This window comes from Mesocricetus auratus, unplaced genomic scaffold (genome assembly GCF_017639785.1).
Source record: "Mesocricetus auratus isolate SY011 unplaced genomic scaffold, BCM_Maur_2.0 Super-Scaffold_100047, whole genome shotgun sequence".
Classification (NCBI taxonomy): Eukaryota; Metazoa; Chordata; class Mammalia; order Rodentia; family Cricetidae; genus Mesocricetus; species Mesocricetus auratus.
In genome coordinates this window covers 7,446,777-7,470,781 of record NW_024429224.1, presented here as the reverse complement: position 1 = coordinate 7,470,781, position 24,005 = coordinate 7,446,777, and the positions used below count along the sequence as shown (strand labels likewise).

The 24,005-nt window shown below is 51.7% G+C and overlaps 1 protein-coding gene across 1 annotated transcript in view; it reads left to right on the top strand.

The window, feature by feature from the left end:
• Window positions 1-23,498, top strand: part of Eng (endoglin) — a 38,162-nt gene extending 14,664 nt beyond the window's left edge. The window contains exons 3-15 of the mRNA XM_040735623.1: window positions 8,468-8,605; window positions 10,228-10,393; window positions 13,731-13,896; window positions 14,316-14,442; window positions 14,867-15,041; window positions 15,230-15,372; window positions 19,049-19,186; window positions 19,431-19,469; window positions 19,885-20,001; window positions 20,401-20,652; window positions 21,664-21,718; window positions 22,446-22,547; window positions 22,697-23,498. Coding sequence (XP_040591557.1) covers window positions 8,468-8,605; window positions 10,228-10,393; window positions 13,731-13,896; window positions 14,316-14,442; window positions 14,867-15,041; window positions 15,230-15,372; window positions 19,049-19,186; window positions 19,431-19,469; window positions 19,885-20,001; window positions 20,401-20,652; window positions 21,664-21,718; window positions 22,446-22,547; window positions 22,697-22,821 — 1,743 coding nt within the window. The 3' untranslated portion in view covers window positions 22,822-23,498. The remainder of the gene's footprint in view (window positions 1-8,467; window positions 8,606-10,227; window positions 10,394-13,730; window positions 13,897-14,315; window positions 14,443-14,866; window positions 15,042-15,229; window positions 15,373-19,048; window positions 19,187-19,430; window positions 19,470-19,884; window positions 20,002-20,400; window positions 20,653-21,663; window positions 21,719-22,445; window positions 22,548-22,696) is intronic.
• The last annotated feature ends 507 nt before the right edge of the window (window positions 23,499-24,005 follow it).

The window sequence follows — 24,005 nt, the reverse complement described above, 5'->3', positions numbered from 1 at the left end:
CCTTTCTTCCCACCGGAGACGTGGAGACGATGGTAACCATTCCTACCTCACAGGTTACCATGGGACTCCAATGGGCAAAACACAGAGCCTGCTCACAGTGAAAGCTCTAGTTGTTGCTATTATCATGTTTTCCTGGGCTCACCTGTAAATACCTGGGCGTGACCCAGTTTCCAACATCTTCCAATAAGATCACTCTTCGAACCCTCTGGAAAAAAGGCCGGACCCGAAGATCCGACCATTTCTAGGCAGGCTAACTGAGGCTGGGTCTCATGGAGTTCCTGACTCCTTATTTCAAGGATGGTGTCTGTCTGTGACTCTGTTCAGTCTTGGTGCTGTGACCATCGAAAAGCTGGGACTTACTTTCCTCCCTGAAAGTCTCCAAGACCAAGGTCCGTGCTACAGTCCCTTGCCACCAACTCTGCCCGGGAGCTTGCTGTGTTCCCAGGCTGTGGTCAAGGGCACAGTCGGAAAATGATGCAGGAGGGTTAGAAATTCAAAGTCAGGCTGGAGGGAAGCTCGGCCGCTGAGAGCACTTGCTACTCTCTATTCCCAGCGCCCACACCAGATAGCTCACAACTGCCTGTAACTCCAGCTTCAGAGGATCCAACATCTCCTCTGACCTCCATAGGACCCACATGCAGACACATACACATAACTAAAAATAACCGTTTTTAAGTTCAAGGTCATTCTGACCTATATCGTGAATTTGAGGCCAGCCTGGGCTATATGAAGACATTGTCTCAACAAAAAAGGAAAAAAACTAAGAAAAAAGGAAGGCTCCTTTTCTCTCCCTTTCCTTTCCCATTCCCTTCCCATCACCCAATAAACTTTCCACGTAAAAAGAAAGAAAGAAAGAAAGAAAAGGAAAAAAAATCTATGTGTAGCTAGAAAACAGAGCCAAAGGTACGAGGCAGGGAATATGGCTCATGCAAAGGCCTAGTCACAGGCTGACAGGCCTCGTGGGGGTGGTGCTGCTTCTCCTGACCTTTGGCCTCCTTTGCCAGTCCCTGGCACAGAGAGATGGCTTTCCCGCCCATCCACACATGGCCTCAGGACCCTCGGGTTTCCTGTGTGTGGGTGGCAGATGAGTGACGGCAGCCAAGAACACCAGGGAAGTAGCAATTGATGTGTGTGTGTGTGTGTGTGTGTCTGTGTGTGTGTGTCTGTGTGTGTGTCTGTGTGTGTGTGTCTGTGTGTGTGTGTGTGTGTCTGTGTGTGTGTGTGTCTGTGTGTGTGTGTCTGTGTGTGTGTGTGTGTCTGTGTGTGTGTCTCTGTGTGTGTGTCTCTGTGTGTGTGTGTCTGTGTGTGTGTGTCTGTGTGTGTGTGTGTCTGTGTGTGTGTGTCTGTGTGTGTGTCTGTGTGTGTGTGTGTCTCTGTGTGTGTGTCTGTGTGTGTGTGTCTCTGTGTGTGTGTCTGTGTGTGTGTGTGTGTCTGTGTGTGTGTGTCTGTGTGTGTGTGTCTGTGTGTGTGTGTGTCTGTGTGTGTGTGTCTGTGTGTGTGTCTGTGTGTGTGTGTCTGTGTGTGTGTGTGTCTGTGTGTGTGTGTGTCTGTGTGTGTGTGTGTCTGTGTGTGTGTGTTTGTGCGTGTCTGTGTGTCGAGGAAGTCTGTAGACAAACCTGGGGCTGCTGAGCAGGGGTTATCTCACTGGGTCCCCAAAGGACAGGCTGGAGCCTGGATTCCGGGAGGGAGCTAAGGTCACATCCTGACCTTCCAGACAGGAACAGGCCTGGTGTCTCAGCAATTGCCACCAGGCTGACTACACTGCTCTGCTGTCCCAGACCTGGGCAGCCAAGGGTGGTTGTCTGCTGACTTGCTCCCCTCCCGGGCAAACTCAGAGAGCCCCTTCCTAAAGACTGGAGCCAGTCAGGCTCTGATTCATGCCTCATGCAGAGAGGGAGCAGGCAGAGCTGCTGGGGCAGAAAGCAAGCCAGCAGGGACCTCCAACACTTCCTCAGAACCGGCATGGGACAGTGTGAGGGGCTATAGAAGGCAGGTGGTCCTCCATGAGCAGCCCCCCTGCCACCCCTTTCCAGTGGCATCCCAGCTCCACCGTGGGAAACCTGCAACGCTGAAGGAATGTACCTGGAGTCCTCTTACACAGCACGTCTGCCCAGTGTGCACGGACCCCTGAGTTTCCTGCCCAGTTGTCTCTGAGCCTCTTCTGCAGGTTACAGGGGAGTGACTCTTGTTACAGCCTCCAAAACAGGACCTTGCTGGCCTTCTGTGAGCTCTTCTGTACCTGAAGAAGAGCAGAGTCGGCCCTGGGGAGCATGTGACAGAGTGGGGCTTCTGGGCTGGGCTTCCCACATCTGGACGCATGCGCATTCCTGCTCTGCTCTCAGAGCAGTGTGGAGAGACTGAGGGCCCTGGGACTGGAGTTGCCTTTGCGTCCTCGTCCTCGTCCTGGCCCTCGCAGACGATGAGCAGGTTAGGGACAGCCAGAGCTACATAGTGAGACCCTTGAAAAAACAAAACCCACCACCACCAAAACTGTAGAGTCCCTTTTTAATCTAACAGTTTTGGTTTCAGGTGTACTTTGCCTGGTGTCAGGACAGGCTTCTGTTGGCTTGGCTGTTTGTTTTCCGTGCTTCGATGTGAAGTTTCTGGGCATCTTTCTGGCTAAGTGTACTTCTCGGAGACAGCATATAGTGAGCTCCTGTTTCTTATCCAGCCCATTAGTCTGTGGTGGTTCCTGTGGCACCAGGATTGCAGGCATATGCCACTATACCTAGCTCAAACACTAATTCTTTAAAAGTATTTTCAGAGTGTTTAACCCCAGAACTCAGGAGGTAGAGGCAGGCAGATCTCTGTAAATTCAAGGCCACCCTGGTCTATGTAGTGAGTTCCAGGACAGCAAGAATTACACAGAGAAATTCTGTCTTGGAAAATGACAAAAAGCAGTCAGATCTCTGTGAATTTGAGGCCAATCAGGTATACACAAGTAAGATCCTGTCTCAAACCAAAACAAAAGGCCTGGCAAGGTTTAATCCCAGTAGAGGCAGAGACAGGTGGATCTTTGAGTTCAAGGCTAGCCTGGCCAGTCAAGACTACGTAGAGAGAGACCCTGTCTCAAAAAGGAAAACAAACAAACAAACAAACAGAATAGAGCTGGAGAGATGGCTCAGCTGTTACGAGCACTTACTGTTCTCATAGAGGGTGCCAGTTTGGTTACCAGCACCTATGTTAGGTGACTCCAGCTCCAGGGGATCTGATTCCCTCTTCTGTCACCTACACAGACCCAAACACACACACACACACACACTCTCTCTCTCTCTCTCTCTCTCACACACATAGACACACTCACACATACACATACTCACACACTCTCACAAACACACACAGAGAGACACACACTCTCTCTCTCTCACACACATACACACACTGAAAATATTTCTTTCTGGAGGCAGGCATGACGGCAAATACCTGTGACCCCGGTACTCAAAGGCTGAGGCAAGAGCTATACATTGAAATCAATCCTGCCTCGAAACAGTAACAATTTGGGCCAAGCATATTGTCCCATTCCTGTTTCTCAGTTCCTCAGGTACCTGAGGCAGGAGAATCACTTGAGTGCAGGGCAAGGTCTCATCTCTTAAAATAAAAACAGAGAATGCTGCCAGGCAGTGGTGGTGCACACCTTTAATCCCAGTACTTAGGAGGCAGAGGCAGAGGCAGAGGCAGAGGCAGGTGGATCTCTGTGAGTTCCACACCAGCCTGGTCTACAAAGCTCTGAAGCTACAAAGAGAAACTCTGTCTGGGAAAACAAAATATGGAGAATGCCATATGGGGTATGGATGGGGTGGGGGGGAGGGAGAGTCAATTGAGCCGGGTACCACACAGCCTGCTAGGAGGCCAAATCACACTGCATCCTTACAAATACCTGAGCGCAGGTACATTGTCCTGCTCGCCCTCCACACCAGGAAACTCAGGCCCAAAGAGGAAGAGTGACGGTCCACAGACACAGAGTCCACGTTGGAAGTCAGGGTTGTCTGGCTCCGAACTCTTTCCCCTGCCACTCTTCCTGTGTATAACGGCTGAGGCTGACCCAGGGCCTCGTCTGGGCTGGCCCTGGGAGGGTGGGGGCTGTGGGCAGACCCAAGGCTCCACTCCTAGAAGAATTGCTGGAAACGTCTTTCTATAAGTGGCTCCTGGTACTCAGGGCCTCTTCACCAAAATCCCCCTTTCCCGACACCAACCACTGGGCTAACAATGGCATCTAAGGGATAGCTGATACAAAAATAGCAATTCAGGGAGAGAATAGGGCAGGCCCATGCTGTTGGGCCCGGGGGCAAGGAGCTGGCACATATGTCATCCTGGCTGGGCCTCAAGATACCCAGGAGCCCATCCTGGAAGTGGGCAGCTGAGGGCTGGCCGGCCCTTCCTTTACCTCTCAGGGGATGATAGAGGGAAATGAGCATGCGTGCAAATGACGGCCATGGTGAGTCAGGGTGGAGGGAAGGGATGTGTTTACTGTGGAAGCCCTGGCGAGTTTTCTGGTAACTGGTAGTCACCAGCTGGGTCTGGGAGCACAGAGTCCCTGGGAGCTCCGCCTTTCAGCCTTCCCGTGTCCCGCAGCGTCCACTGCGACCCTGGCTGGTGACTGCCCTGCCCTGGGCCTCAGTTTCTCTTAGCACCACTCCTCCCTGTACGGAAGGTCCTGGTGACAGCAGACTGACGGGTTTGCCTTATGAATTCTGGTAGAATTGCTGAGACTTGTCACAAGCGTCCGAAAACCTCAGCCTCTTGACCCCTGGTTCCCTGAAACATGACCATGCTCTGACCTCTGCTTCCTTTTCCTCACTTCCTCTATCCAGAACCCCACTTTTTTTTTTAAGATTTATTTATGTATTATGTATACAGTGTTCTAGCATGCATGCCAGAAGAGGGCACCAGATCTCATTACAGATGGTTGTGAGACACCATGTGGTTGCTGGGAATTGAACTCAGTACCTCTGGAAGAGCAGTCAGTGCTCTTAACCTCTGAGCCATCTCTCCAGCCCCCCAGAACCCCTCTTGATCTTAGCTTCCAGCCCTTTCCTGCTCCCATTTCACAGATGAGAAAAGGGAGGCACTGAGGGATAGGAGCCATGGTCAAGCAGCTGCAGGGTGGATGCCCCGGAGACCTTTCTCCTGCTCACAGTTGCAGCTGCTGCAGCCCACGAGCATCCTCCAGGAAGGCATAGATAGCGTCACCTCCTTGTCTGCGCACGTCTCTTGGTCTAGCCTGTCCGACTATTGAGCTCACCTGTTTTGTTATATGCGTGTCTTGAAGTCTCCCGGAGGGGCATGGGTGGAGCTGGCGGCAGTCTGGGTTAGGGGGAGACAGAAAAGGATGCACTCTTGGGTTGCTGCTGGGTGGTCAAGGGCTGTGGGCTCAAACATAGGCTGATGTGCCCTAGGCTATTGACCCCGCAGTCTCTCCGAGTGGTTTCCCCCCTACAGCCTCTATTTCCACATCCGTAAGCTGGGAGAATACAGAGTGTAGCATGAATTCAGTTGGACCGCGTCACGCAGTTACAGGCACGCAGTTACTTTACTGAGGTGAAATCCACTGATTTCGAAGTGTGTGGTCCAGCCGAAATGACAAGTTTCGGGTTCTGTGAGAGAGCCTGTCTCAAAAGAAAACAGACACAACTGTGAACCCATCCTGTGCTGTTTGAGCTCCCAGGACATCGCAAGCAGGTCAATCAGGGCAAGCAGGGCAAGCAGGCCGGACCCAACACCAGGGTGGGTCAGGTGCTTTCCTCCAGTAAATGCCTCTTGTTCTTCCTTTCTTTCTGCTTATGTATGTACGGGAGGCCGAGGTGAGCAGATCTCTATGAGTTCAAGGCCATCCTAGTCTACTGTCCATACCAGCCAGGGCTACCCAGTGAGACCCTGTTTCAAAAAAAAAAGTGTGAGCCAGGGTGGTGGTGGGGAATACTTTTAATCCCAGTACTCAGGAGGCAGAGGCAGGCAGATCTCTGTGAGTTCGAGGCCAGCCTGGTCTACAAGAGAGTGCCAGGATAGGCTCCAAAGCTACAGAGAAACCCTGTCTCAAAAAAGTAAATAAATAAATAAAGAGAGAATAATAACTTAGAGGCTCTCAAGATGGCTCAGTGGATAAAGGCACTTGCCACCAAGCCTGATAACCCTCGGTCCCACACAGTGGAAGGAGAAAATAGACTCCTCAAAGGTGTCCTCTGATCTCTACATGTGCATACACATACACAAGCACACACACATAAAGTTTTAAAAAATTAAATAATCAAAGAGAAAAAAATAATCTAGTACCAAAAGAAAAAAAAAGAAAAAAGAAAGCCAGGCGTTGGTACACATGCCTTTAACCCCAGCACTCGGGAGACAGAAGCAGGCAGATCTCTGTGAGTTCGAGACCAGCCTGGTCTACAGAGTGAGTTCCAGGACAGCCTCCAAAACAATACAGAGAAACCCTGTCTCGAAAAACCAAAAAAAAAAAAAAAAAAGATAATCTAGTGCTGGGGAGATGGTTCGGGGCTGCAGAAGCATGACAGCCTATGTGTGGACTGCTAGTACCTTCCAACAGCTAGAGGTGGCTATATTCCCAGTAACCCCAGTGCTGGGGGACAGCTGAGTCTCCAGGACCTGCTGGTCAACCAGTCCAAGCAAAATTGCAAGTGCCAAGAGAGACCCTGCCTCAAAAACTAAAGTGGAAAATGGCAGAGAAATATACCCCAAATCCAACTCTGGCCTCTACATGTGCATACACAGACAAGTGAGTCCATGATACGCACACAGACCACACACACTAATAAGAATTTAAATGAGGCTGGAGAGATAGCTCAGTAGTCAAGAGCACTAGTTGCTCTTCCAGAGGACCCAGGTTCGATCCCCAGGTCGTGACTGCCTGTAACTCCAGTTCCAAGGAATCTAACGCCCTCTTCTGGCCTCCACAGCACCAGGCACGCACTTGATCCAAGGACATACAGACAGGCAAAACAAGCATGCACATGAGATAAACTAATAATGACTTTTTGAAAATAATTAAAATAAGAATAATAACCTAACGAGAACACCAACATGGCAAAAGCCCGTCGTTGCGTACTGGAAACAAAGTGATGTTATTTGCTCTTTTCCTCTTGTTGTTTTAAAGAGTAAGCTTGAACACAGTGATTAACGGTCATTACCGACTAGCGGAAAGATTTCTGAGCAGATTTTTCCAGGGGCTGAAACGCTCGTCTCTGGCTTTGTGACATCAGTCGGGAAACAACAGGGAGATGATTAGAAACCAGACCCTGAAACTTTCCACTGATGAACTTTCTGGTGAAGGAGACTCTGGAATCAGCTGTCTCGCTGCGTGCTGCTGGCAGGAACTGCCAGAGACTGTCTGGAAAGATTTCCATTGTCTTTGTTCTCCAAGAGACACTGTGCAGCTTCCACGGCACTGAGCTGGGCCCTCGCCTGTTCATTTCCCCGCCGCCACCCCATCCCACGATGCAGAAAGCACTTTGGGTAGTTCTGAACTGGCCATCTTTTCTTCCTTCCTACTCTTCTTGGCAGAGAGCTGTTACATTCCCAGCCTCCTGTGCAATCATGGCCAAGCGGCCTCACCTCTCTGTGACTCGGTTTCCTAATTTGTGAATTTTAAATGGCCCCTGCCCCTTAGGTTGTTCACGTGGGCTCATGAATAAATGTAGGTAGAACCAGGACCTGCGCGTGTGGTATGCCACTGAAGCATATCGCCAGCTCTAAGAGCAACTGGGAGTGCCCCAAGGTGAGCGGACATCAGAGTGGCCTCCCAGGGACAACCAGAGAAGAGGCAGATGCTGAGAGGAGTCACAGCTCCCATGCATAGAATGCCCTTTCGAGGCTCATGGGCCTGGTTTACAGCAGGTGCTCAACAGAGGTCATCCCGAGTGCATAGGATGGCATGTGCCTGAAATTCCAGCTCTTGGGACACCGAGCTAGGTAGGAAGGATAAAGAGCTGGAGGCCAGCCTGGGCACAGAGCAAGAGCCTATCGGGAGGAGGAGCTAGACGGGGAAAGTAAGGGCCGGTCTTGCAGTTCTGACTGTTGGATGACGCTAAGAATCATCTTAATGGGTTTTTCCTCTTCTTTGGCTGGTTGGGACCAATCTCATTTGTTCACTTCGTTTGCCTTCTTTCTTTTTAATTGTCCATTTCTTTGTTTAATTTGTACGTATTCATTCGTCGTGTCTACATGGACTTCTACACCACACTGGCGTAGAGGTCAGTGGATGACTTGCAGGTCTATCCTTCCACCATGTGGGCCCTGGGGACTGAACTCAGGTCGACAGGCTCGGTGGCCGTGCTCACTGAACCATCTTGCCAGCTTCACGTTTTCCAGGCATGTGAGAGGTCAGGTGCACACAGGTAACCGCTGAGTCAAGCCAAGTAAGGCCTGCGGAATGACCGTCAGCCATACGTCAATCACCCCTGACATGGCCCCTGCAAATCTGACTGATATATCTGTGTCTCTGACTCCTCCCCAGATGTCAATGCTGGAGCTGACTCTTCAGGCATCCAAGCAAAACGGCGCTGGGACCCGAGAGGTGGTTCTGGTCCTTGTTTCCAACACAAGTGTCCTCATCAAGCTCCAGGCCCCGGAAATCCCATGGCAGCTGGCTTACGTGAGTGTGTGACCCTTAACCCCAGGCCAGCTGTGGGAAGCCCCTGCCCCATGTCCCTCTCTCTGTGAGCCAGAGCCTGATGTTCAGATGGCCATGATTCAAGGTGGCCATGCCTTGAATTCCACAGCCCTGATGTAGGACACCCAGGGCTGAATGGGACCTGGAACAAGAGTCTGGACTAGGAGGTGGATGGATGCGGTAGTTCAGAGCACTATAAAGGTGGGGGACAAGGGGGACGGGGGCGGGGGTGGGGGGACGGGACACACAGAACCAGATGTAGGCCCAGAGGGAGGAGGCAGAGATGGGCAGTAGAGATGAAGACACAATCATAGATGGACATAGACCAGCATGGTGGGAACTGTGCTTGAATCTCCTGTGTGCCGAAGTCTGCCTGGTGTCAGACCACAAGCCAGGAGACGGACAAACGCCACGCTCTTGAGTCACTACTGCATCCCTGGCTTTCCTGAGGTGAACGCCTGCAGAGCGGGCCATGTGCTCTATCAAACCTCCTCTGGCTATCAGGCAGGCAGACAGTATCTAACCTGAAGCCCTTCTGCTGCTGTGACTCACGCTCAAAGGCACTTGGAGTCAGTGGCCCTGCTTCCTCTAAACCCTTGTCACCCCTGGATCACCTCCAGGAAGTCTTCATTTCCTTTCTTAGCCCACCAGAGCCCAGGGGAGCCTAAGGGAGGCAGTGAGGTCACGGATCCACCCAGATCCCCCGTCTCCAGCCGGCCAGAGGACTGGTCTTGGTTCTCGTTTCTTTTTACATTTTATCTTATTTTATGTGTCTGGGTATTTTGTGTGCATGTGTGTCTGTGCACCACACACATTTCTTTGCGCCTGCAGAGGCCAGGGACATGTTGAATTACCTAGGACTGAAGTTACAGACAGTTGTGAGCCACCATGTGGGTGCTGGGAATTGAACCTGGGTCTTGTGGAAGAGCAGTCAGGGCTCTTAACCACTGAACCACATCTCCAGACCCTCCTCTTTTTTGTCGTTGTTGCTACTACTTATTAAATAAGATCTTCTGCCTTCTATTACTTCAAATAAAGATGTCAATCTAGTTTCTGAATGGTGAGGTTCCCAGGGCAGGTGCCAACCCATCTGTCTGTCACCCACTCACTATTTTCCATGCCTGTCTTCGCCTTCCCTTCCGTCCCCCTCTTCCTCACGCATTGAGAGCGCCCACCATGCGGCGGGTGTCAAGGAGCAGCTAGTACAGCAGGGTCCCCAGCGAACAAAGACTCAGTGCCTGCAAGGTGTCCGGTGCTGTGTGGGGACGGGTGCTGAGATTCCCCTCACAGACCCTCAGAGAGTGGAGGGTCAGGGACGCAGCTGCGTGACGCCGTTACACGTGAGTGCCTGGCGGTGAGGGTGAAACCCAGGCCGATGAACAAAAAAAGCGTGTCTCCGTGCAGTTCTTGTGAGCAGAGGGGAGACGGGGCAGATATGACTGCCAGCAGAGGTACCTGGGGACCTCTGGGGTGGCTGATGCCCTCTGAGCCTTGTCATTCTTGGTTCTCACCTTTTCTCTGCCAGCTGACTGAGCTGACTCCCCAAGCTGGTTCCTGACCTGCCTGTGCGGTCAGAAGGGACTCAGCACTCTGTGTCTCCACAGGACAGAAAAATGATCACCTTTACAGAGAAGCTGGAAGTCAGCACCACAGAGCTGCCATCCCCCACCTCCAGGAAGCAGGCCCTTGACTGGGCAGTCGAAAAGAGTGCCATCACCTCAATGGCAACACTGCTTGACCCCAAAAACGTCGTCCTCCGAGTGGGCCAAGGTTAGCTTCCTTAGTCGCCTCTGGGCTCAGGTTCAATTGCAGAGGAAACTCTTTAACACAGTCAAATTGTATATAACAGAACAGTTATCAAATAAGAACATAGTTACAATATTTTAGCAAGATTTAAAGAAAATATCATCCATCCCATCCTTGTGAGTCCAAAGTCCTATATGTAGCTTATCTTTTATCATAACTAAGGAAAACTATAATTATAACTATCTGTCTTCAACTCCATCAAAGACCACAGAAGGATAATATATAAACACTAGGATTGACAGAGACATCTTACTGCCTGGACAGTCACCCAAAGTTCCTCTGTAACGTTGGGGCATCCATCTTCAGCCCATAGGCCACAATGTGTCTGGAACACTTCTCAGCAAAGCAGGAAATTTCAAACTGTCCATCTGCGTTGGCAGTCTGTCAGTCATTTTTCTTTGTCCTGCAGCAAGTCTCGTAGACTCTTCATCAAGCAGGAACCCTGTAAGACTGAGTTCAGTAGTCACTTTCCTGTGGGTCCTGCATGTCCAGATGATACAACAACAGTCAAACAATCTAGGCAAGAGCAGTTTCTTGCCCAAATGGCTAATCTTGCCATGTTGAAAGCAAACTTTATAACGAGTTTCTTCGATGCCCATCTTCCTCTCAGACGTAATTGGTGCTGCCAGGAGCAGACATTTCTCATTGTCAAGACAAACCCTAAACCATTTTAAATGCCCTGTTCTGAAGGTCTTTGAGAGGTTTGAAGACTGTCCATCTCAAATATATTTCTGTATATCTAGAAACCTAACTTATGTAACTAGAAATTCTATTATAAGTAACTATCTATAGTCTGTATTCAATTATGCATTACATTGTAAAAGATCAGTATAAGCACAATACTTAATCAAGAGGAGAAATATAAGCATCACAAAATTGACCTTGATTTTGTCTCAATAAATGAAAAACAATACCCATACCATAATTCCCCTTTTTACCATTAAAAAAGATTGGCTGTGATCACTAGCCAATTATAAACAATCCCATTTAAATGAAAACAAAGATTTATAAACAAGATGGGAATTGGGACGTCGCTCATTCCAAACTGCTTCCTGCTGGAAGGGGGCGCTGTTTATACCATGGGGATCATGACAAAACTCAGAAACCTGTATAAGTCCATATTTTCGGGGTCTGTAAGACTGCATCATCTTCGCTGTTTCGATTGTTGGAACACCTGGTCCACTGCTTCCAGGGGTCTTGGTTCGTCAAACCACAAAAGCCTGGAAGGAATCCTTAGCTTTTCATTTTCTGTAGAAACATAAATAAAAACTCCTTTTCCGAGTAACATATCCTTATGCTTAAATTTTGAAGTCAAGGTATTTTCAAAAGATATAAGTTGTATTAATTTAGCAGCATTTATAATCAAGTGTACTTTAGTAGCAGTTCCTTCCTGAGCAAGCAAAAAACTGAAAAACACAATAGCGTACAGTATCCAGACTCTCTGTGTATTTTCCATCTTTACGTGGCTTATTTATTTATCTATTATTACTTTATTTATTTTACTTTTATTTATTTTTCTCTGAGACAGGGTTTCTCTTTGGAAACCTGCCTGCCTCTGCCTCTGGAGCAATCCTACCGGCGTGTGCCACCACAACGCCGGCTTTTGTATTTATTTACCACTTTGTCGTTTCAGTTTCTCTCTCAATCTCACATATATTTTTAAACACACTGTAAACCTTTAGAAGTTTTTCTTTATCCAAGTCTGACTTTACTGTAAATCTTTATGTTTTTCTGGCCACGTGTCTTATCTGTAAAATCGCGGCTGTTTTAAACTGCCATTTCAAGATGGCGGGCGTAAGCGTGACTCCAGCTTACCACCTCAGTCCATGCTGACCTCCAGCAAAAGCTGCCACTTCCAGCTGTACGTACACCCCTTTCAATCGGTAGCAGAGTCTCTTAAAACAACCTTGATGGTTTTTTTGTTGTTTTTTTTTTTTATGCTGAGTCAGGAAGACTCTGGTAAACGAGCCACGTGAATCTCAGCTTGTCGATAGCAAAACAGAGCACACCTGAGAAAAATGCTGCTACCAATAATCTGTGCTTCTCTCTGTTCTTCTGTTTCTAAAATTCCTTTAAAGCTTTTGTCATTCTGCGTGGAAATTCAATCCCACTTCTGACACCATTCTGTTAAGAGATGCTTTTTCCTTTTGCTAGCCACTTTGGTTTATCCCCCGCCAGTCACCTGGGCTCTGCCGCGCTAGCCTGGTTCTAGATCCACATGAGTCCCAAATAAACACACAGGAGGCTATATTCATTATGAAGCTGTTGGCCTTGCTTGTTTCTAACTGGCTAGCTCTGACTTAAGTAATTACCCCATAATTGTTAATCTAAGTATGTCTCTTACCGGAGAATAGTTCCAGGCTTCCTACCCCAATGGCGGTTACATCTCGAACCCCTCGTGTTACTCCTACCCAGAGTCCTCCTGGACTCCTAGCCCCACCTATCTAGATTCCTATTGGCCAGACAGTGCTTTATTAGCATAAGACTTCCCCAACAGAAACTGAGAGTCTCTGGCCCGTGGTGGCACATGGTTTGCCCAAAGTCACACATGGCTGGATGGTACCTTTTGCAGCTAGTGACTGCGTCTTCATCAAGTATGAAATGAGAAATGCTGGATTTTCTTCCCAACACAAGGGGCTAGAGATGAGGCTCGGTTAGTAGAGTTGCTGGTGTGGCATTAAGTCCCATATGCATCTCCAGAGATGACAGACTGAACATGGTGGCACAGATAGATCTGAAATCCCAACACTCCGGTGGTGGAGACAGGAGAATAAGGAATTCAAGGTCATCCCATGTGACACAGCAAGTTCAAGGCTAGCCTGGGCTACGTGAGACCATGTCTTTAAAGGAGAGGGCTCAGTGTGTAGTGACTGCCACATAAGCATGAGCACCTAAATCGGGGCCTGCCACCCCATGTGTAAAACTGTCATGGTGATATACACATCTAACCCCAAAACTGATATATACTTGTAACCCCAGAACTGGGGAGGCAGAGACAGGATGATCCCTGGGGCTTGCTGGCCAGCCAGTCTAGGCAAACAGTGAGCTCCAGTGAGAAAAATATGGAGAACGATTAAGGAAGATACCGGATGTGCTGATGTGCCAGGTAGGGGGGAGGGGATGACACCCTTGACGTGTGCCGTAGGCTCAATTGTAGGTTAGTCCTGTGTTAAGGCCGGGCACTTAGCAGGTAAGTCCTCTGTAGTCCCCCCACCTGTGAGGCCCTGTCCTGGATGTCCCCACAGCTGCCTCTGGCTGAAGGAGGGGTATGGCTCTCTGATACATACGCTTGTCTCCACAGCCCTAAAGGCACCGCCCTACTGCTTGGCAGAGGCCCATCAGGACATGGGTCCCACACTGGAATGGCAACCTCAAGCTCCCACCCCAGTCCAAGGCTGCTCCTTGGAAGGTGTGACTGGCCACAAGGAGGCATACATCGTGAGGATCCTGCCAGGTTCTGGAGCCAGGTAAGGGTGCTGGCCTCCTGGTGCGGGGCCCCTTCCAATCAATCAGATCTCACCCTCCCGGAGCAGCAGTGATTTTTCTACTGCTGTGATAGAACACCATGATCAAGGCAGTGTGCAGAGAGTTTACTTGGGCTTACGGTTCCGGAGGGTCAGAGTCCACGGTGGCAGAATGGAGGTCTCAGGAAACTGAGACCACAAACAGGAGGCAGAGGGCACACAAAGCCCACCCCAGTGTCCTATGCTCTCCAGCAAGGCCCACCTCCTACACCTTCCAAAACAGGGTCGCCGACCGGGAACCAAGTGTTCAAACACCAGAGATTTTACACGTGACGTCCCACTCAAACCAACACGCCAGCTCGGTCCCCACACTCAAGCCTGCCCTCTGTCATCTGTACTGACCACTTCCTTACCTGCTGCAGGCCCCGGACAGTGTCTGTAAAGGTGGAACTGAGTTGTGAATCCGGGGATCCCGACGCCGTTCTCATCCTGCAGGGTCCTCCATACGTGTCCTGGTTCATCAATGCCAACCACAACATGCAGTTATGGGTGAGCCTTGCAACCGCCACCACAGCCTGAGACCTTGCGCACTGTGGTCTTTCCACCTCAACTTGGTTTTCGTTTTTTGTTTGTTTGTTTGTTTTTGGTTTGGTTTCGGTTTTTCGAGACAAGGTTTCTCTGTGTAGCCTGGTCTGCCTTGGAACTCGCTCTGTAGACCAGGCTGGCCTTGAACTCATAGAGATCCGCCTGCCTCTGCCTCCCAAGTGCTGGGATTAAGGGCGTGCGCCACCATCGCTGGCCCACCCCGACTTCCTATCTCTGTCTAAGACCTGTTTTCCTTACATTGTTAATTTAGAGGCCCCCATCCTCTAGGAAGCTTTTCTTAATGGGCCAAGGGAAAAAAGGAGATGAGGGGGATGGGTGGCCAGGCAGGGGGACAGAGGAGTCACCAGCTACACTTTCCTGCCTTCAGACCACAGGCGAATACTCCATCAAGATCTTTCCAGAAAAGAGCATCAAAGGGTTCGTGCTTCCAGACACGCCCCAAGGCCTGGTAGGGGAGGCCCGCAAGCTCAACGCCAGCATCATAGCATCCTTTGTAGAGCTGCCCGTGGCCAGCGACGTCTCACTGAGGGCCTCTGGCTGCGGTGAGCCCCAGCCCTGTGACCCTGCCCTCCCTCCCCCCAGATGACTTGCCACACTGTTCTTTGAACTTGTGCCGGCTTCTCAACCTCACTGGCCTCATCCGCCACCTAATGAGTAGTTAGCCATCCAAGAACTCAGCCCATAGCGAGCGCTCGGTGACTGTCCCCTCTGCCCATCTCTGGCCCCACAGGTGGTGTGCCACAGACTTCACCTGCGCCAGTTCTGACCACACCTCCCAAGGACAGGTGCAACTCTGGTCTACTCATGTCCCTGATCCAGCCAAAGTGTGGCCAAGACATCATGACTCTGGAACTCAGTAAAAAACATGTGCAGGTAAGTGAATCCCTGCCCCTCCTTCGCAGGATGACATGGGCAACTAATTGGTCCCTAGCCAAGAATTCGGGGGCCTAGCCTAGGCAGTAGGGCAAGTGACATCCCTCCCCAAGCCTCAGTTTCTTCATTTGTAAGATGCAGTTTGGAGCCGGGCTTTGGTGGCGCACGCCTTTAATCCCAGCACTCGGGAGGCAGAGGCAGGCGGATCTCTGTGAGTTCGAGGCCAGCCTGGTCTACAAAGCGAGTTCCAGGACAGCCTCCAAAGCCACAGAGAAACCCTGTCTCGAAAAACCAAAAAAAAAAAAAAAAAAAAAAAAAAAAAAAAGATGCAGTTTGGGCCTAGCACAGAGCCACCACACAGGTGTATTCCCAGAACCCAGGAGGTTGAGCCAAGAGGATGGTGAATTCCAGACCGGCCTAGGCTACATGAAAGGTCCATATAGGAAGATAAGGGATCAAGGTCATCCTCAGCTACATAGGGAGTTTGTGAATAGCCTAGGCTACATGAGTTCTGATCTCAAAACACCAGTGATAATAATACCAATGTTAAGTAGTTGTTGTTAATTTTAATGCTGGCAGCGCTGGGTGGTCACAGAAATTTGTACCATGTGATCTTTGCCTGGTTGATAAATACAAAAAAACAGTGTATAAGGCTGGGGATATGTTCTGCGGAACAGTGTTTGCTGTGCAAGCGTGAGCACCTGGGTTTGGATCCCCAGCACCTATGTGGCAAACAGACCTCAGCACTGATGCTGAGAAAGGAGGGTCCTGTAGACTCTCTGACCAGCCATGCTTGCCAATCGGTGAGGTCCTGTCAGTAGGAGACCCTCCCTGTCTTGCCAGGCACAGTAGCACACCTTTAATCCAAGCACTTGGGAGGCAGAGGCAAGCTGACCTCTGAATTCAAGGCCAGCTTGGTTGACATAGTGAGTTCCAGGACAGCTAGGTCTACATAGTGAGATCCTGTTGACTGGGGTTGGGGAGGTGTCCTGTCTCAAAAAGTAAGGGGGATGAATCCAATGAGATGGCCCAGTGGATAAAACACCTGCCATACAAGCCTGCTCACCTGGGTTCCATCCCTGGAACCCACATAAAGGTGGAAAGAGATGACCAACTCCACCAAGTTGTGCTCTGACATCGCCTATGTACCCCACCCATATGTCACACTCAGTACTAATCTAATTTTAAAAAGCGAAGTGGAAGATGTCTGATGTCTGATTTCAGTCTCTGGCCTCTCCACACACTTGTACCTGTATGCATACAGTGGATAGACACACACACACACACACACACACACACACACACACACACACACACACACACAGTGAGAGAGAGAGAGAGGGGCTGTGACTTTCACTGTGTATCCAGGGCTGTCCTGGAACTCACTATGTAGACCAGGCTAGCCTCAAACTCACAGAGATCTGCCTGCCTGTTTTCTGGGTGCGGGGATTCAAAGTATGTGCCACCACTCCTGGCATAGAGTGGAGAAAATCTTCGTTTCCCTTCTGATGACACTGGCTACCAACATTGTGTTGTCTGCCTTCCTTCCTTCCTTCCTTCCTTCCCTCCTTCCTTCCTTCCTTCCTTCCTTCCTTCCTTCCTGTCATTGTTGTCTTTCCCAGACAAGGTCTCATGTAGCCCAGACTAGCCTTGAGCTCCATACCTAACTGGAGATGACCTTGAACTTGGGATCTGGCGCCTGCATCTTGCTTGTACTGTAGGTGGCTTGGAAGCCTTTTCTCTGTTCCTTGCATGGGGTAACCACAGCAAATGCCCTCTACCCTGTGCTTCTGATCCTGTTACACCTTTGAAAGCTGTGCTTAATGCCACAGTATCCGCTTTGCTAGTGACCTGCTATCCCGATCCCTCCCAGGTGCTCGCAGTAGGCTGCATGCGGTTCTGCAGTAAACCCTAGTGAGTGAAGCTGTGTGCACATGTCTCCCTGGGTAGCTGCTCAGGGACTGCAGGGTGGAACCTGATGTTTTCATGCCAGCAGGTTTCCAGAACAGGATTTAATCTTCAGAGCGCTTTACGAGAGGGCGTTGACCACTTCTCTCCACTTCCACGCTGACATTAAGAACAAGGGAAGCCCTCTGCTAGCGTGGGAGGGGAACCTGGGTGTTTGGCGTGTCTCTTGATTTGTGTATTGATTTTTAAATTTTTGGTTTTTTTTTAAGATTTATTTATTACATATACAGTGTTCTGCCTACATGCCGGTAGAGGGCACCAGATTGAATTGTAGATGGTTGTGAGCCACCATGTGGTCGCTGGTTATTGAACTCAGGACCTCTGGAAGAGCAGTCAGTGCTCTTAACCTCTGAGCCGTCTCTCTCTAGCCTCTAAAATTTTGTTTTTATTTGCTTTTGAGGCACAGTCTTGCGTAGCCCAGGTTGGCCTTGAACTTGCTAAGTAGTCACGTAGCTGACCTCACTTCCACTATGCTAGGATTACACGCATATGACACTGTGCCCAGTTTCGAATTTGCTTTTGACCTAATAAAAAACATACCATGTGCTCATTCTCCCTTTTGTTTAGTTTTCTGCATTTTCACTCCAATTTCTCCCCTCCCCCGCCCCTCTCAGCACTGGGGATGGAACCCACCTGGGGTGATGAAGAGGTCTCAAGTCTGCGCTCCACTACTGAGCTGTGTTCCCAGCCCCACCACAATGGGTTTAGTGTGCTTTTGTTTTGGGAGTCAATGTGCGGCTTTGTGTGCATGTTGGTGTGGAACTTGCTATGTGGACCAAACTGGCCTTGAACTCAACAGAGATCAGACAGCCTCTGTCTTCTAAGGATTAAGATTAAACACACATAGGATTGAAGCTTTAGCTCTGGGGGAGAGTGCTTGCCTAGTAAGCCCAAGGTCCGGGGTTGGTCCTTAGGTACCAGGATTGGGGGTGGATGGGATGGATAACAAAAAGGACCCCCTCCCCCCAAAGAAAAACCAATCCAAGGTAATGGGCACACACAACCTTTCTGGGTAGTGGCAGTGCATGCCCTTAGTCCCAGCCCTCAGGAGGCAGAGGCAGTTAAATCATTGTGAGTTCAAGGACAGCCTGTTCTACAGAGCGAGTTTCAAGACAGTCAAGAAGGCCCTGTCTCAGGGGTGTAGGGGTGGAGAGGTGTCTTGATCTGGCCTCAACTAGACGATGGGCCAGACTTAGTAGACTTCCTAGGGGAGGCCTCACCCCCTCCGTGGAGCAGATGGGAGGAGGGGGGAAGCGGGAGGAGAGGAGAGAGGGGGAACTGGAATTGGAACGTAAAACACAAATTAATAAAAAAGAAAGAAAGAATCCCTGTCTCAAAAAAAAAAAAAAAACAAAACAACATCAAAAAGATTAAAGGACAGCCGGGCGATGGCATACATTTTTAATCCCAGCACCATCATGACCCAGCTTCCTTTAAATTTTTTAAACAAAATTTTCAGCAGTTTTGAAAACGTATACGTGTGTTTTGCCTACATGGGTTAGTGCACCCCATGTGCACAGTCACAAGAGGGTCCTGGGTCTCCTGGAACCTGAGTCACAGACGGTGACGGGCTGCCATGTGTGTGCCAGGCACTGAGCCCAGTGAGCTCTCTCCAGCTCAGTGGGCAGTTCTTCCAGTGCTTTGGTTGTGACAGCGAGGCCCGAGGAAGCCCAGGGCCTCCTAACGGTGCCCTTCCCCCCTGAACCAGACTCTGCAGTGCACCATCATAGGCCTGACTTTCTGGGACCCCAGCTGCCAGGCTGAAGACAGCGATGATCACCTTGTCTTGCGTAGCGGCTACTCCAGCTGTGGCATGAAAGTGACAGCACCTGTGATCAGCAACGAGGTACGGCTGGGGCTGGGAGGCCTTGGGGCCAGCAGTGTTGGTGCCTTCTCAGGCTCCTGACTGGTTCTGGGGCTGAGGAATGTTTGGAGGAGCAGGAGCCGAAGCATGGGCCTTGCTTAGCTCGGCCTTCCGACTCCCAACACGGGTCTGGGAGGCAGGACACCCTCGGGCGGGAGGCAGGACACCCTCGGGCGGGAGGCAGGACACCCTCTGGCTCTGACCAGCTTCTTGCTTGTCTTTTCAGGTGATCATCAGTTTCCTGTCAGGCTTACCACCGCTCCGGGTGAGATGAACAGTCCTAACCATGCTCTCCAACTGGTCCCGGGTGTACTTTTAGGGCTGGGGCCCTGTCTGGTTTCGAGTGTGCCTCAGTCTCCCTTCTGTGCCAGGGCTGTAGTGCTGCTGAGGGCTATACTGTTGGCTTGTTGAATCCAGGAGTCTAGCATGCAGTGGCTGGGTGGCCTTGGGCCACCTTGGCCTTTAAGCCTCCTTGGGCTCAAAAGTCATTAACTGTCAACTGTGGCATGAGAAAAGACCTCAGTCCATAGGAGTCTTAGGAGCAGCCTCCGAGACGTGTGAATTTTTCCCCCATTAGCCCAGTGCCAAGTGAGTTCTTGATATATATGAGTTTATTTAAAAGGTGAGGATGGGGTCCAGACGATTCCTCCTGCCAAACTGTCCCTCGTGCCCTCCTGTAGAAAAAGGTGCAGTGCATCGACATGGAGAGCGTCTCCTTGCAGCTGGGACTCTACCTCAGCCCACACTTCCTCCAGGCATCCAGCACCATCGAGCTGGGCCAGCAAGGCTTTGTGCAGGTATGGGGCACCCCGCTTGAATCTGTGGGCCTTTCTTCCCAACACTGTTAGAGGAAAGATGAAATCTCACCTTCCGGAGGAGGTGAGGGCCAGCCTGGGTGTGTGGAAAGGACCGGTAGAAAAGGAATTGCAAATAGGAATATCACACATGTCCGGCGTTGGTGGCACACGCCTTTAATCCCAGCACTCGGGAGGCAGAGGCAGGCAGATCTCTGTGAGTTCGAGGCCAGTCTGGTCTACAGAGCGAGTTCCAGGACAGCCTCCAAAGCAATGTCACATGTCCTTCCTGTTTGCTCTGTGGAGCCCCTGCTTGTCTTCAGTTCAGAGGGTGGGGACTCCCCTTCCAGCTTATTTCAAGTCAGAGAAAGGTCAAGCACACCCCCTTGCCTCTCTGTGCAGGTGAGCGTGCCCCCATCAACCTCTGAGGTCACAGTCCAGCTGGAGAGCTGCCATCTGGATCTGGGGCCTGAAGGGGACACGGTGGAACTCGTCCAGAGCCGAGCAGCCAAGGGCAGCTGTGTGAGCTTGCTGGCCCCAAGCCCTGAAGGTGACCCTCGCTTCAGCTTCCTCCTCCGTGTCTACATGGTGCCCACCCCCACAGCTGGCACCCTCAGCTGCAAAGTAGCTCTGCAGCCCAGCACCTCGTCCCAGGTGAGTGGGCATGGCCCACGTCTAGTTTCAAGGTGACTTACGGGCCTGGGGTTTGCAGATAAACAGGTGACAGTGGATGAGATCTATACAGCTGGTGGCCAGCAGGGCGAGAGCCAGGCGTGGGGCTTGACAGCCTGGCTGCAGGGAGCGGCCGCTGCTACCGACAGCCTTACTGACTCTGTGGCATTAGAACATATATGCAGCTGCAGACACTCAACCGTTTCTTCTCTGCACATTTAACCATCCTCAGTCATTCATCTACCCGCCCACCGGGAGCATGACAATTCACCCATATACCCGCCCACGCACCCACCCATCCATCCACCAATCTATCTATTTATGTACTCTACCTAACCACCCATCCGACTACCCACCCACGCCCCGACCTCCCTCCCCCCCTCCATCAGTCACCCACCTACCCTTCTATTGCCCACCTACACTCATCATTCTCAGTACTTCCCACCTGGTCACTCACTTCCAACGCCCCCAACCCCCATGCAGCGATCACCAGTGTGAGCTATCTCAATGAGCCAGGCGGCTCGGGGAAGAACAAACAGGAAAGCCCGCCTTTCTGCTTTGCTGGCCCTCAGGCCCGGCACACTCACAAGAGCACTCCAGCTGTCTGCACACAGGTTTCCAGGACTCAAACCCTGAAGCTGGGACCACCCAGAAGGCCATACCTTTCAGGCCTTGAGCCTCCAGCCTGTGAAATGGGCATCGGGGATGGCCTGGCTTGTGGCTCACGGCTCGCACAGGGTAACGGATGTGGAGCTCCCTCTAAACACGGGCACAGAGCCTGGCAGAATGCTGGACCACTCGCAGCAGCCGCAGACTACCCCGCTGCTCTCCCACAGCGCATGCCTCCTAGGACTTGCCCACAGGCTCCCAGTGGTGGACGTAGGACTCAGCCAAGGCTTGGGATGGTGGCAAAGTCAGAACTGCAGAGCCAGGGAGAACCACATGCTGCCAGCTGAAGGCTGGGCCACTTAGCTGTCACTCTTCCCTCCTCAGGAAGTCTACAAGACCGTCTCCATGCGTCTGAACATCGTCAGTCCTGACCTGTCTGGTGAGTAGGGAATGGCGGACAGTGGAGGGGTCCTGGCAGAAAATGGGCAGGGCAGCCCTTGGAGGAGAAGAGAGTTTCTCAGGTCCAGCAGCCAGAGGAGCTCCCAGGAAGATCATCTTAACAGAGGAGAGTGTTGAGTGCCATGGGGCAGCTCTCCCGACCTCAGCTCCCTCTCACCCCCCAAGCCTCATCTCTGTCCCCTTAGTCGCTGGTACACCTTGTTGGAGGACTTGACTTCCTGGATAGAACATGAGGCGCCTTCGGTGTGGTATAGGCCTTACATTCCTTCACACCCCAAGGGTGGAGAAGCCCCCTCAGCCTGGTCTCTTTGTTTCCCGGGGCCCAGAGACCACCAGGCAAGGGAGTTCCTGTTGCTAGGGGCATATACATGCCATGTAGGCTAGGATGGCTTGGGTTTACTCCCAGCCAGGATCAAGAATGCGGGGCTCTTAAGCCCCTGCATAGACAGGAAGCCAGAGAGCAAGGGCCGCGTAGGCGCAGGGTGTGAAAGGAGTGGGGCCTGCAGTAACCCGGGCAACCCGAGTCTTAAAAGATGCTCTGGACCACATGCTAGAGGAAGACAGGAGTTCAGAGAACGCAGGGGTTACGGCTGAACTGAAAACTGGCATAGTCCCTGACTCAGGCCAGCATGACAGGGTAGGGACAGACCAGAAGCGAGAGCACACCTGCAACGCTGACTTCCGTTGGCTCTTCCTTGGTCGCACAGGCAAAGGCCTCGTCCTGCCCTACGTGCTGGGCATCACCTTTGGAGCCTTCCTCATCGGGGCCCTGCTCACGGCTGCACTCTGGTACATCTATTCTCACACACGTGAGTATCCCAACCCCCAGCCCTACCCCTACAGTGAGCACTCAGGGCCCCTCCACCCCGCCCTGGGCCATGTTCAGTAAAGCCTCTGGGGGTGGGGGTGGGTAGCTCTGGCTGGGACCCTGACCTCCACCCCTGCCCACGCCCCCCAGGTGCCCCCAGCAAGCGGGAGCCCGTGGTGGCGGTGGCTGCCTCAGCCTCCTCTGAGAGCAGCAGTACCAACCACAGCATCGGGAGCACCCAGAGCACCCCCTGCTCCACCAGCAGCATGGCGTAGTGCCCAGCCGGGAGCCGCAGGGCCCCCCAGCCAGCCCTTGCCCCGCAGCAGAGACCAAGCAGCCACAAGCTGGGAACCACTGGCCACGAACTTGTCCCAGGAGCCAAACATCTCCACTCAGTCATGGATGGAGCATGCCCCCCGCACCTGTCCCTCATACCTCCCTCGCAGAGGCTTGTTGCCCGAGGACACTCCAGCCTGGAACAGCTCGGGGTCTTCTCACCCCACTTCACAGAACTGTCCAACCCAGGGGCTCTGAGATAGGACTGCCCAGGACTACAGAGAGACACAGCACTGCCCTTACATCAGCTTTGCTGTAGAAGCTTAGGGAGCCGCCTGAAGGCTGGGCCCTGTGCTGGCGAACGGGCTGTGTGGGAGCTGAGAACTCCGGACGCGCCTGCCCAGCCCAGCCCAGCCAGAGCCACCTGCGGCTGGCTCTGGTGGCTTCCTCACCTGTACTGGCACAATTTTGGTGGGGGAAACAAAGCTGACGGGCGCTCAGCTCAGGAAGGCGGCCTCAGAGGGTGGCGTGAACAGTGGGGTGGGGGAGCCCAGCCCCTCCCAGAAATGCCACAGAGACCTCCTCCCAGCCCATCCACTGGACGGGCAGGAGGAGAACGGCCAGGCTGCTGGTCCTGGGCCAAACCCTGTATACTCACCAATAAATCAGACATGAATCCAGTGTCCCCTTGGGTTGTACTGGGTAAAGGGGGAGGGACATTATGACACAGAACATGGCTGCACACCCCTTGGGCTGGCCTGGTAGCAGATGGCTGGAGCAGAGGTTCAGAGGAAACCAGTCCCCTCTGCTGCTCACTCACTTGGTGGCCCAACCCTGGGGCAGAGGCTACAGAAACCAAACACTAAGCCCTGTCTACAGACCCTGCGGTTTGTGACACAGCCACCCCATAACTCCGGGTTCTAATCCATGTCTCTTCTCTGCAATGGGCCTTTGGGTAGCTCCATGGCTCCTGGAAGCCAGCCACCTCCCTCATCTGTAAGATGGGGACACAGCCTGAACACTTGGTGGGTGAGAAGGTTGGCAAAGCAGTGTCTTGGCATGTGGCAGACAAACATGACACAAGCCACCTAGCGTTCTGAGGAGACAGAAGATGCTCCTAGGCTATACAGCTAGGGCGCTCTTTACCTATCTGCTCCCATACTCCTACAGCTCCAACCTCAAA